Here is a 14,551-nt window from a genome sequence, read left to right on the forward strand (position 1 = left end):
ACCCAACAATATCGAAGGGCCATCCCGCAAGCCCAAAATGAGGGTAATGATGCCCTACGAAAGTTTCAAGATGCCCCCAATAGAGAACGAAACTGCACAACCAATGGAGGAAGATGAACCAGAGGAAGATGAACCAGAGGAAGAAGAACCAAATGAAGAGGAGGATCTAGATGAAGAAGAATATCCCAAAGAAGATGAGGACCCTGTGGAGGAGTCCGAGGAAGAAATGGAAGAAGAGCACCCTGAGAATTCTAACGAGATGTCAAGCTCAATAAATGGATCACTCACTTCCCGAAATCCAAGCTACGGTTCCGTCGATCCGTATGTTCAATATTTGGAACAACTAAGGAACCAAGCTTCGTCAATCTTCCCGCCATTTCAAGGGAGAATTCCTTCAATTCAAGAACAAGCCGATGAAATTCGCGAGCAAAATCAAGCCGCCAAGACATACCTCTACCTTGCATCCAGTGGCGGATCCAGAAAATTTAGCCAGTGGGTGCAAAAAAAAGTTCAACCTAGAACTCATCAATTCAAACTAAAACAAGTCAAACCAAAACGGGTCGGGTCAAACTGAAACGGGTCGAGTAAAAAATTTACATTAAACAAACTACGTGTAAAAAATGTAAACAATAAATTTCATTAAAGATAAACAAAATACATATTACAATTGACCTCTACGTGATTTCATCATTTGAAAACGGTCAATTACAGCTTCATTCGTAACACTTAAAAGTGCTTCTTTTTCAACACTACAAATTACACAAGCATTCAAAAAATCTTCACCAATTCGATTACGTAAATTTGTCTTTATGATCTTCATTGCCGAAAAACATCTCTCAACCGTTGCGGTCGCAATAGGCAAAACTAATGTTAGCTTTAATAATCGATAAACCAAATGAAAATAGATATGTTTCCTTGTTTCCGCCATAACTCTAGCAAGATTCGCAATACCTTTCAGGTTAGCAAATCTTTCATCTTTTCGCACACTATCAATGTACAAGCCAAGTTGAGATGCAAGAACAATTTTGTCCCCATTATTAAAATCATATGGATAAAACTCACACAATCTCATTAACTTTGATGCATCAAACTTGGAAAATGAATCATACGTATTGAAAGCCAACTTGTTTGGAAGTAAATCCGTGTTAATCTCATTAAAGCGATCACCAAATTCTTGAATTTCCATATCGACAACACTGTTGAAACAATCAAAATTATAATAATGTTGATTGGTGATTGTGTACCTTTGTCTTTTGGGTCTATAACCAGTGTCATCAAAATAGTTTTCTGCCATGCTCAAAATTTGAATACCATGTTTTCCACAAATTGAATGTACTTTCTCTAAAAGTTGATCAAATCCATTTTCTCTATATTCGTGCAACTGTCCTTTATCGTTTCCACCAATGAAACAGCTTCCAAAATATCTTGTTCTCTTCTTTGTAGAGCTCGTGATAATACATCAGTGAGCCCTAAAATGTGTAACATCAATTGCAAATAAAAAACAAATTCAAATGAGTTTAAATAGGCTAACATCTTGATTGCTTGATTTTGAGAAGAAGGATTACTACATTCATCTCTAACACATATAAGCACTCTAATAATTGAGGAAAACATATCAACCAAACGTATAAGTGTCTTGTAATGAGAATTCCATCTTGTATCTCCAGGTCGTATAAAAGAAAGCTCTTGGTTTAACCTACTTCCTGTTTCAAGTATACCACTACCAATTTCTTTTTCCACTCTCTCCTTCTCGTTTTCTCGAAGCATATATGTTCTCTTACAAGAAGAGCAAACCACGTTCATCAGAATGCTTAAATTGTCAAAAAAGTTCACAACACCTAGATGTTTTTTTGCATCTGTCACAACTACTAACTGAAGTTGGTGAGCAAAACAATGCACATAATATGCCGACTTATTTTCTTCTAAGATTTTTGCTTTAAAACCATTAAACTCACCACGCATATTGCTTGTGCCGTCATATCCTTGGCCTCTTAGCCTTATAAAACTCAATCCGTATGTAGCAAAAAAGCAGTCGATGGCAGACTTGAGAGCCAAAGAAGATGTCTCCATCACATGAACAAGACCAACAAATCGCTCTATAACAAGTCCGCGTTTATCAACGTATCGTAATACAATTGCCATTTGTTGTTTTTTTGACACATCACTAGACGCATCAACTAGCAAAGCAAACACATCATCACCAATGTCTTTGAAAATAGAATTTAGAACCTCTTCCTCAAAACAATCAGCAACATCTTTTTGAATAGTTGGAGACAAGTACTGATTATTACCTGTGGGTTTTGGCAATTCTCGAAGTTCCTTATTGTCACACCCTCAAAATCCACTAACGGAGTTTTACCGTCAGAGGGTGTGAACTGGCAGGATCGGAATCATCAGTTATAATCAAACCATAAAATAAAGTTTCAAAACCATGAAAACGTTTACGAGTAATTAAATGCGGAAGCGTAAAAACCTTTAATCAAAAGTTGCGTCACGCAGGACGACTTAAAACCAAAGATAATCGTTAAAAATAAGTTTGCAGGACAAAAGCGTTTTCAATCAATGCATGTTCCTAAACCGCGCGCCCGCCTCGGCTACCTGAGAATAACATACTAAAAGTGTCAACACAAGGTTGGTGAGTTCACAAGTTATATAAAATAAATCGTTTAGCGTTTGCGTTCAGCGTTTTACGTTAAGCGTTTTGCGTAACCACGTTACGGCGTTTTGCGTTAAGCGTTTTGCATTACCAGATAGTGTTATGTCAAATTATATATCAATAGGTAGCTGGTCTATACAACAAGTATTACTAAGTGTTCGACACCGAAGCTGACTCGTTTAGTAAGTGCCTTGTCACCAGGTCCTCCAGACCATGGTACGTGTTAGCCAAAATTACACCCGCTCGACCTCCAGTCGAGTTTAGCGTTGGGTGGGGTTTGGCAAACCCAGTAGTACTACTCAACAGTGACTCGCTATTCTAAATATTAACCGGTTCGATGTGTTGGACTTCAAATATTTCGTTTGCCACTTAGCCTTTACAAGTGATATATAATTTATAACAAAATCTTAAATGCGTTGTGGAGTATGTTATCTCCCCCAAGTGAAAAACGTTTGAAAACAGTTTAAAGAGGGGAAAGTGAAACTCACTGTTTGCGAAGAATTTCCCAAAATAAATCACCAAGATGCGCGTCACCGAAAAACTCTCTCTAACGTTCAAAAACAACAAAGAGATTTTTCTAAGTGTCGGAATATTATCGAGTCTCTAGACCCGGCACATAATACCTATGCACATAACATGTTTCGTGTTTCGTTCGTGAATCGTGTGTCTTTAACAAGTGTTTTTGTGACACATCACATGTGTAAGCAATCATATACGTGTCATGTATTCATAACGTACATTACTAGCAATTTTTCCCGTAAGTGCATTTTGGTCAACAAATAACAATTAACTAGTCATTATTCCCCATAAGGGCATTTTGGTCAAATTATGACAATCAATTAGCAGTTATTCCCCGCAAGGGCATTTTAGTCAAAACACGACAATTATCTTGCAATCATTCCCCTCAAGGGCAATTTGGTCAAAACACGATAATAAATTAGCAAGTTTCATATTTCATGCATTTTCACAAAACTCAGCAGCTAGTTTCACCGAGACAGAAATCCTACTAGAAAGATTGTACTACTTCACCGATCATAGCATCTAAATTAATTTACCAAAAATCATCACAGAAGCACATATATCTTAGGTTTCCAGAACATATTTTATTACATTTTTATTCCTCATAGTTTTCTCACAATCATCAAATCATTACAGCAAACTCATATCAGTCAGATTCATGCACAACAGAATGTTATTTGCAATTCCCGTTAAACGAAAAATCCAATAAATGCAAGACCACTTGGGTTTGGTTCCTAACTCAATGAGTCAACTTCCAGAAGTGGAACCAACCCAATTGGTCTCGTAGTTCATGAGATATAACATTTACAACATAACCTAACAGCAGGTCTAACAGCTCAGCTTTGCACAACGTTTTTGTAAAATCATAAAAGTTAACTTCTACTTGTCCAAAAATTACAAACTTATACTTTATAGAAACTAGACTCAACCTAGTTTACTGCAGTACCCACAATCTCAACCAACTTTCACGTTTACACTTCGTTACAGTCACTTAAACATCGTATACACATTCTGTCCAGAATCTGTTTGCATCCAAACTCAACATAATAACAATCTATGAACTATCATGCATCCATATAACCCTCTAGACCCATAATCACCATCCATGCACATCAATTTCACATTACATACAAGATTAGGGTTTGTGTTTGAACTCAAATCAAAGACACAACAATCACCATACAACAAGATTCAATCTAGTTATCAAATCATCATCCAAATAACAACAATCATGTTAGCTATGTACATACTCAAAATCGGCAGCCTAGGGTTTGTTATTAACCCAACAAACATCAAAATCAATCAACAAGAATGTAAAGGATGATCAATTATACCTTCCTAGCACCTAGTTCTTCAATCAAACACTTGATTTGAGGGTTGTATGTGTGTATAAGATGGACGGCAGCCAAGGAGCAAGGGGATGAGAGCTCCGATCGGGGTTTTTGGGTTTAGAATAATAATAAGTTAGGGTTAAGTAAAGGATCTATTTATAAACAAACAAGTTACACTCAAGTCCCTCTACTTTCAAGTGTTGTTTTTCTAACTTAACTAACTTAGTTCTTGTTTCTTGTCTAGCATTACACACCATATAATCAAGTAACACATATGTTAACACATAATTATCCCATAATTATTATGTTGACGTTTTTCGTTTATTCCTCAATCGTTTGCGTCAACTCGTTTGCGTTTCGGTACAAATCCCGAAAGACTACACATGTAGTAAGTGTTAAGCGTCATTTAAACCCTAGTTTAAATGTAATGAAGTGTGCGTTATAGATTTAGTGATCTTAAGTTTGAATTGACGGAGTTGAGTTAACGGAGTTAACCTGAAATTGACGATTGTCACATCATTCCCATGTTAAAGAATTTTCGTCCCGAAAGTTTGAGTCAAGTCGTGATGAGAGTCTGAAAGAGTAAGAAAAAAAATTTCAGTTTGTCATATCATCCCCTAGTAGAAAGAAATTTCTTCCCGAAATTTAATTCATACCTCCGGTGATGTCTGACGGTTTTCCGAGTTTCGCGGTTTTCTGTGTTTGGTTAGCCCTTCAAAAAGGTGAGGATACTTTTTCATCATTTGATCCTCGCGTTCCCACGTGAACTCCGGTCCACGTCTCGAGTTTCAACGAACCTTAACGATTGGAATTTTGCTGTGTTTGAGCATTTTGGTTTCCCAATCCAAAACCTCGACTGGTTCCTCAATGAAACGTAACTGTTCATCAACTTGAAGTTCCTCCAAAGGGACTACTTGGGTTTCATCAGATAGGCATTTCTTCAAATTTGATACGTGGAATACATCGTGTACGCCACTGAGTTCTGTTGGTAGGTCCAGTCGGTACGCCACCGGACCAATGCGCTCAGTTATCCGGTACGGACCAACATACCGTGGGTTGAGTTTGTTTCGCTTCCCAAAGCGAACCACGCCTTTCCAAGGTGAGACTTTGAGTAACACCCGATCGTTCACTTGAAATTCGAGAGGTTTTCGGCGCTTGTCTGCGTAACTCTTTTGGCGATCTCGTGCTGCTGCCATGCGATTTCGGATTTGAACAATCTTTTCCGAAGTTTCGAGTACCAGTTCCGGACCAGTGATTTGGCTGTCACCCACCTCTGCCCAGCAGAGTGGTGATCGACACTTCCGTCCGTACAGCGCTTCAAACGGCGCTGCCTTAATACTTGCGTGGTAGCTGTTATTGTACGAAAACTCTAACAAGGGCAAGTGGGGTTCCCAACTTTTTCCGAAATCCAAAACGCATGCACGCAACATATCCTCCAGGGTCTGAATAGTCCGTTCACTTTGCCCATCCGTCTGAGGATGGTATGCTGTACTCATATCGAGACGGGTGCCTAGTGCGCTTTGCAGCGACTTCCAAAAGTGCGAAGTGAAACGAGAATCTCGATCAGAAATGATTGAGACAGGCACTCCGTGTCTAGACACTACTTCCTTCATGTAAACACGAGTCAGTCTTTCCATTTTGTCCGTTTCTTTAATTGCTAGGAAGTGTGCCGATTTAGTCAACCGGTCAACGATCACCCAAATGGTATCGCATCCCGTCGGTGTCTTAGGTAAACCCGTAATAAAATCCATTGAGATGTGTTCCCATTTCCACATTGGGAGTTCCGGTTGTTGCAGTAGACCAGATGGTTTCTGGTATTCTATCTTGACTCTGGCACAAGTCAAGCATTTGCTCACGTAGGTGGCAATGTCGGCTTTCATGTTCGGCCACCAGTAAAGTGCCCTTAAATCATGATACATTTTATCTGAGCCAGGGTGGATAGAATATCGGGACTTGTGAGCTTCGTCCATCACTAGAGTTCTCAACTCTCCGTATCGTGGAACCCAAATCCGGTTCTCAAAATATCGGACCCCGTCCGATCTGGTTTCAAGTTGCTTGTTCATGCCCCGCATGAGTTCCGATGGAAGATTATCATCTTTCAAAGCTTCAAGTTGCGCATCGCGAATCTGATCGGGTAAGATGGCATGAATCGTGAGTTGCAATGCTCTCACCCGTATGGGTTTATCTGTTTCTTTTCTGCTGAGGGCGTCGGCCACCACATTGCCTTGCCAGGGTGGTACTTGATGGCACATTCATAATCTTTGAGCAGCTCGACCCAACGACGCTGTCGCATGTTCAGCTCCTTCTGATCGTAGATATGTTGGAGACTCTTGTGGTCGGTGTAAATGGTAAACTTGGTACCGTACAAGTAATGCCTCCATATCTTAAGAGCAAACACCACAGCTCCGAGTTCCAAATCGTGTGTCGTGTAGTTCTTCTCGTGAACCCGTAGTTGTCGAGAGGCGTAGGCTATAACCTTCTCGAGTTGCATCAGCACACAACCGAGACCTTGTATAGATGCGTCACAGTGTACCTCAAAATTTTCCGTTCCCTCGGGGAGGGCTAAAATAGGGGCGCTACAAAGCTTGGTTTTCAACAGTTGAAAAGCGGATTCTTGCGCGTCACCCCAATTGTACTTAGTGTCCTTGTGAGTCAAAGCGGTGAGGGGTTGAGCAATCTTTGAAAATCCCTCGATGAAACGCCGGTAGTAGCCGGCCAGTCCTAGAAATTGTTGCACCTCGGTAAGAGTCTTAGGTGCTTCCCAGTTTTTGATGGCCTCTACCTTACCGGGATCGACATGGATACCATTCTCGTTGATCACATGTCCTAAAAAGTGAACCTCGCGAAGCCAAAATTCACATTTCGAGAGATTAGCATACAGTTGTTCCTTCTTCAATAGTTCCAGAATTACCCTTAAGTGATCTTCGTGGTCAGTCTCGTTCTTGGAGTAGACGAGAATATCATCGATGAAAACAATCACAAACTTGTCGAGGTACGCCTTGCATACTCGATTCATGAGATCCATAAATACGGCTGGTGCGTTGGTTAGGCCAAAAGGCATAACCGAAAACTCGTAGTGACCATACCGTGTTCTGAAAGCCGTCTTTGAGATATCTTCTTCGCGCACTCTCAGCTGGTGGTAACCGGATCGCAGATCGATCTTCGAGTAGTAACTCGATCCTTGAAGCTGGTCAAACAAATCATCAATTCGGGGTAAAGGATAACGGTTCTTGACCGTCACCTTGTTCAATTCCCGGTAGTCGATGCACATTCGGAAAGTCCCGTCTTTCTTTCGGACAAACAAGACAGGGGCTCCCCACGGCGATGAGCTAGGTCGGATAAAACCCTTATCCAACAAATCTTGCAACTGAGTGGACAACTCCTGAAGTTCCGCCGGTGCGAGCCGATACGGGGCTCGTGCTATGGGTGCTGCACCGGGTGTCAACTCGATTTGGAATTCGACTTGACGAATAGGAGGGAGTCCGGGCACATCCTCCGGGAAAACTTCCGGGAAGTCTCGCACAACAGGTATATCTTCAATTCGTTTCTCCTCCGCGGGTTTCTCAACAATCTGCGCCAAAATTGCTGGATGACCCTTTCGTAGATACTTCTGCGCCTTCATAAGGGTAATGACGCTGGTGGTCATGCCGCTTCTCTCACCTCGGACCGAAATGATCTCGCCGGAAGGGGTGGTAATGTGTACTATCTTATCGTGGCATATAATCTCCGCTCGGTTCTCGGATAACCAGTCCATGCCGACAACGACATCGAAACTACTAAGCGTAAAAGGAATAAGGTCGATATCAAAGACATGACCTGACAGTTTCAACTTACATCCCGCAAGTACATGAGTCGTTACTATAGTCTTACCGTCAGCTAATTCAACAGAAAACTTAGCATCTAACGGAGTTGGAGTTAAGTCTAAGAGTTGACTAAAGGCTTTCGACACAAAACTCCTATCAGCTCCAGTGTCAAACAATACAGAAGCAAAACAATCGTTTACAGGGAACTTACCAGTCACCACGTGCGGATCATTGCGGGCTTGACCCGACCCAATCACAAAAGCTCTTCCCTTGCCATTGCTTCCACCATTACTGCCACTTCCATTACCCCCATTGTTGTCATTTTGTTTCAGCTTGGGGCAATCTTTTCTGAAATGACCTTCCTGCCCACATTCAAAGCATCCTTTCGTCGTCATAGGTGGCTTAGGAGCACCCTTTGCCGCAAGGTCTCCTCTACATTCCTTCGCTTGGTGACCCATCTTTCCGCATCTCTGACACTTGGCACGGTCACACTGGCCAACATGATGATAGTTGCACCTGTTGCACTTTGGATATTTCCCAGCATATCCATTCGAAACCTGCCCGCTACCGTTGTTGTTGTTGTTGTTGTGATTCTGAGTGTTAAAGCTCCGAGTGAATTCGGGCTTACGGTAGTGTTGTTGCGGTGGGAGGTTCGAGGATGAAGATCTGGTGTTATCAAACTTCCTCTTCCCGCTGTTCGGGTTGCTGTTGCTGTTATTGTCGTTACTCTGGTTGTCACGGGCTTTAACGGTCGAACCCCTAGGTGGTAACGCACCTTGGGTCACAGCCTGATCCGTCAGTTTGTGAGCTAAACGGATCGCTTGTTGGATCGTGGCTGGTCTGGAAGACGTCACCATGCCCTGAATCTGCGGTGCTAATCCATCAATGTACATTTCTATCCTCTTGCTCGGCGGATCCACCATCCGCGAACACATCACAGCCAACTCGTGCGAACAGGTAGTGTAGGCTTCGATTTCCGAACCCACCATCTTCAGCGACCAAAATTCTGATTCTAACTTCGAAATCTCTTCTCTCGGACAATACTCCTCTCGCATCATGTTTTTGAACTCCTCCCAGTTCATCACGTTAGCCAGTTCCAACCCAAGGATCTGGACGTTTGAATTCCACCAAGTGAGAGCGGAATCCTCAAGTGTCCCAGCAGCAAATTTGACCCTACTGGCAGGGGGACAATTACACATCTCAAAGGCCGACTCGGCCTTCTCAGCCCAACGCAGGAAGCCTATAGCTCCCTCAGTGCCCTTAAACGTACTGGGCTTGCAGTCAAGGTAGTTCTTGAAGGTACACGTTCCACTCGGACCTCCAGCTTGATTCTGAACGTGTGCGGCTAAAGCGGCCGCAACATGGTCGTTCAGCAGAGTTTGGAGTTCAGCTGCAGTCAAGCTGATGTTACCACGTCCTCGTCCAGCGTTTCTTCCAGCCATTTCCTAGAATCACAGTATAAAATGTTAGACATGAATTTTTCTTTCATATATAACACACCATACATGTAATAAAAAGATAGGTAAGAAAGAAATAAGAAACAACATCACATCACAACCACATATTAGTCTAAATAAAAGTTCATGATTAAAACCATTGTATTCGCTACAAAGTATTTCCAATCAATCCTTAAAAATCATAGAAAAATAATAGTTCGGATGGAGATAACCCCTCCATCTAAGTGTCATCATTACTAGATGTCGTCATCTGAGGACACCTCTGAGTGTGCCTCCTCCTCAGCCGGTTCTTCCTCCGGTTCTTCTTCGGGTTCCTCCTCGGGATCTTCCTCGGGATCTTCCTCAGGCTCCTCTTCGGGATCTTCTTCAGCTTCAGGCTCTGCCCCAGGCTCGGCCTCAGGTTCGGCTGCGTTCTGAGCAAGTTACATTTGTAAGACATCGCAACGCTCTAGAGCTATCTCGGTTCGGGTCCTTGCTTCTTGGAGTTGCTCTTTCAAGTCTATCATCTCAGCTTGCATCTTCATCATAACCTTCATCTGTTGATCACTAGTCTCTTGCATATCTTTCATTGCCGCTGCCATGCGGGCAATCTCCTCCTTAGTCTCGGTTCCGTCTTTTAACATTCTGGAAACGTTCTCCCTCGTATAGCGCATGTAACCCACGTCACGCTCCAAGCATGAGACAACAGCTGCGAGAACTCTCTCTACAGGTTCGGTTATGGGTGTAGGGTGTTGGGATAAGCAGGGTGGTTCGGGTGAGGCAACGGGGGAACTTGTTCGCGATAGACCATACGTCTGATCATGTTAGGGTACCAATCCCAACTAACGTCGTTTTCATAAATGCCTCCGGATAGGCGGTACCTCTTCGGTGCGGAAGCTTCGAGTTCCGGGACTACGCGGGGTGGCGAGGCGGTAGGTAACTGCGATTCCTTCCCGTGAGTATGCGTCATCGAATCAGATGATGATGAGGGTGGCGTCGACATTCCTACAGGTAGCCGTGTATGCGCGCGTATGAGTGAAAGAGGTAAAGAGATAAGATTACAAGACTACACAAACCTATGCAGTGCGTATCATTATAACTAATTGGTCGTCGCGGTTATAGTCTAGTATGCATGCAGCTTCTAGTTCGCTATAACCAATGGCTCTGATACCAATCTGTCACACCCTCAAAATCCACTAACGGAGTTTTACCGTCAGAGGGTGTGAACTGGCAGGATCGGAATCATCAGTTATAATCAAACCATAAAATAAAGTTTCAAAACCAAGAAAACGTTTACGAGTAATTAAATGAGGAAGCGTAAAAACCTTTAATCAAAAGTTGCGTCACGCAGGACGACTTAAAACCAAAGATAATCGTTAAAAATAAGTTTGCAGGACAAAAGAGTTTTCAATCAATGCATGTTCCTAAACCGCGCGCCCGCCTCGGCTACCTGAGAATAACATACTAAAAGTGTCAACACAAGGTTGGTGAGTTCACAAGTTATATAAAATAAATCGTTTAGCGTTTGCGTTCAGCGTTTTACGTTAAGCGTTTTGCGTAACCACGTTACGGCTTTTTGCGTTAAGCGTTTTTTTGCGTTACAGATAGTGTTATGTCAAATTATATATCGATAGGTAGCTAGTCTATACAACAAGTATTACTAAGTGTTCGACACCGAAGCTGACTCGTTTAGTAAGTGCCTTGTCACCAGGTCCTCCAGACCATGGTACGTGTTAGCCAAAATTACACCCGCTCGACCTCCAGTCGAGTTTAGCGTTGGGTGGGGTTTGTCAAACCCAGTAGTACTACTCAACAGTGACTCGCTATTCTAAATATTAACCGGTTCGATGTGTAGGACTTCAAATATTTCGTTTGCCACTTAGCCTTTACAAGTGATATATAATTTATAACAAAATCTTAAATGCGTTGTGGAGTATGTTATCTCCCCCAAGTGAAAAACGTTTAAAAACAGTTTAAAGACGGGAAAGTGAAACTCACTGTTTGCGAAGAATTTCCCAAAATAAATCACCAAGATGCGCGTCACCGAAAAACTCTCTCTAACGTTCAAAAACAACAAAGAGATTTTTCTAAGTGTCGGAATATTATCGAGTCTCTAGACCCGGCACATAATACCTATGCACATAACATGTTTCGTGTTTCGTTCGTGAATCGTGTGTGACTTTAACAAGTGTTTTTGTGAACATCACATGTGTAAGCAATCATATACGTGTCATGTATTCATAACGTACATTTCTAGTAATTTTTCCCGTAAGGGCATTTTGGTCAACAAATAACAATTAACTAGTCATTATTCCCCATAAGGGCATTTTGGTCAAATTATGACAATCAATTAGCAGTTATTCCCCGCAAGGGCATTTTAGTCAAAACACGACAATTATCTTGCAATCATTTCCCTCAAGGGCAATTTGGTCAAAACACGATAATAAATTAGCAAGTTTCATATTTCATACATTTTCACAAAACTCAGCAGGTAGTTTCACCGAGACAGAAATCCTACTAGAAAGATTGTACTACTTCACTGATCATAGCATCTAAATTAATTTATCAAAAATTATCACAGAAGCACATATATCTTAGGTTTCCAGAACATATTTTATTACATTTTTATTCCTCATAGTTTTCTCACAATAATCAAATCATTACAGCAAACTCATAACAGTCAGATTCATGCACAACAGAATGTTATTTGCAATTCCTGTTAAACGAAAAATCCAATAAATGCAAGACCACTTGGGTTTGGTTCCTAACTCAATGAGTCAACTTCCAGAAGTGGAACCAACCCAATTGGTCTCGTAGTTCATGAGATATAACATTTACAACATAACCTAACAGCAGGTCTAACAGCTCAGCTTTGCACAACGTTTTTGTAAAATCATAAAAGTTAACTTCTACTTGTCTAAAAATTACAAACTTATACTTTATAGAAACTAGACTCAACCTAGTTTACTGCAGTACCCACAATCTCAACCAACTTTCACGTTTACACTTCGTTACAGTCACTTAAACATCGTATACACATTCTGTCCAGAATCTGTTTGCATCCAAACTCAACATAATAACAATCTATGAACTATCATGCATCCATATAACCCTCTAGACCCATAAACACCATCCATGCACATCAATTTCACATTACATACAAGATTAGGGTTTGTGTTTGAACTCAAATCAAAGACACAACAATCACCATACAACAAGATTCAATCTAGTTATCAAATCATCATTCAAATAACAACAATCATGTTAGCTATGTACATACTCAAAATCGGCAGCCTAGGGTTTGTTATTAACCCAACAAACATCAAAATCAATCAACAAGAATGTAAAGGATGATCAATTATACCTTCCTAGCACCTAGTTCTTCAATCAAACACTTGATTTGAGGGTTGTATGTGTGTATAAGATGGACGGCAGCCAAGGAGCAAGGGGATGAGAGCTCCGATCGGGGTTTTTGGGTTTAGAATAATAATAAGTTAGGGTTAAGTTAAGGATCTATTTATAAACACACAAGTTACACTCAAGTCCCTCTACTTTCAAGTGTTGTTTTTCTAACTTAACTTACTTAGTTCTTGTTTCTTGTCTAGCATTACACACCATATAATCAAGTAACACATATGTTAACACATAATTATCCCATAATTATTATGTTGACGTTTTTCGTTTATTCCTCAATCGTTTGCGTCAACTCGTTTGCGTTTCGGTGCAAATCCCGAAAGACTACACATGTAGTAAGTGTTAAGCGTCATTTAAACCCTAGTTTAAATGTAATGAAGTGTGCGTTATAGATTTAGTGATCTTAAGTTTGAATTGACGGAGTTGAGTTAACGGAGTTAACCTGAAATTGACGATTGTCACACTTATCATGGAGTAGAATTAAGTCCATAATTTCCAAAAAATTTCCTATGCAAAGAGATTCTTTACTCTCGTCATGACCACGGAAGGATAATGAATTTTTCAAACATAATCTGCAATCATTAATGGTAGCATTCAGTCGAAGTCGATTCGCTTTTTTCACTGTATCATCTTGCTTATGAAAACCAGTGGCAATAGATTGATTTTGATTTACTAGATCTTCACATCTTTTAAGTGTTTTATTGTGAGCACTACCAACATCACCAACATGTTTAACAAGTCTCTCCGGTTTATTTCACGAATTAAACCCATTTGACGAAAATACATCACGCCCCCCTTGGTTCCCAACATAATCTGCAAATATGTAACAACACAAGCAAAATACTTTGTCCGCTTTTACACTATACTCTAACCAATTACCGTATTTATCATACCAATCCGTGCTGAAATTTCGTTCTGTAGACCCTATCTTTCTTTTTGGAAAGACATGACCATGTCCACCTGGTTGGCAAGGTCCATTAAGCCAATACTTTCTCCATATCTCGTCTCTTTGATTAGGGTGATAATCTAAAATTCTTTTTCTATCGACATGATCCCAAGGAAGATCATCTAGATCAACTAAACTTGGTCCGGCATCTGGTGTTTTTCGTTTCAAAAACAAAAATCTTTCCATAGTTGTCATAGCTAAAAACTCTTACTGTACAAATAAAATGATCCATGAACAATAAATGGTTGTTTTATATTAGAATAAAATTATAAAAATCAAGAATTTAAAATCAAATATACAAAATAAACATGACCTGATGTCAATGTGAAGCCGCCGATAGATCACCCTAATCTTCGTCCTCCACTAATTCTAATTATATAATCAAAGTGGTTTAACAATTATTTAAATGGGCTTAATTACAAAATTAAATTTGGGCTTAAAAATTT

The 14,551-nt window shown here is 40.7% G+C and overlaps 2 protein-coding genes across 2 annotated transcripts; both read right to left on the reverse strand.

Annotated features, from left to right (window-relative positions):
* Positions 1–469: 469 nt before the first annotated feature.
* LOC143534020 (uncharacterized) lies at positions 470–14,323 on the reverse strand. Its single transcript, XM_077028627.1, has 2 exons — positions 13,613–14,323; positions 470–2,309 (listed from the first exon to the last, which is right to left on the reverse strand). Exons 1-2 carry the CDS (start codon positions 13,647–13,649, stop codon positions 1,342–1,344), a joined length of 1,005 nt encoding a protein of 334 aa, XP_076884742.1. The 5' UTR covers positions 13,650–14,323; the 3' UTR covers positions 470–1,341.
* On the reverse strand, positions 662–1,294 carry LOC143534030 (uncharacterized). Its single transcript, XM_077028635.1, has one exon. It carries the CDS (start codon positions 1,292–1,294, stop codon positions 662–664), a length of 633 nt encoding a protein of 210 aa, XP_076884750.1.
* Positions 14,324–14,551: the final 228 nt, after the last annotated feature.

The sequence above is a fragment of the Bidens hawaiensis genome, unplaced genomic scaffold (genome assembly GCF_021521415.1).
Source record: "Bidens hawaiensis isolate Kalapana, Puna unplaced genomic scaffold, B.hawaiensis_p1.1 tig00009985_1, whole genome shotgun sequence".
NCBI lineage: Eukaryota > Viridiplantae > Streptophyta > Magnoliopsida > Asterales > Asteraceae > Bidens > Bidens hawaiensis.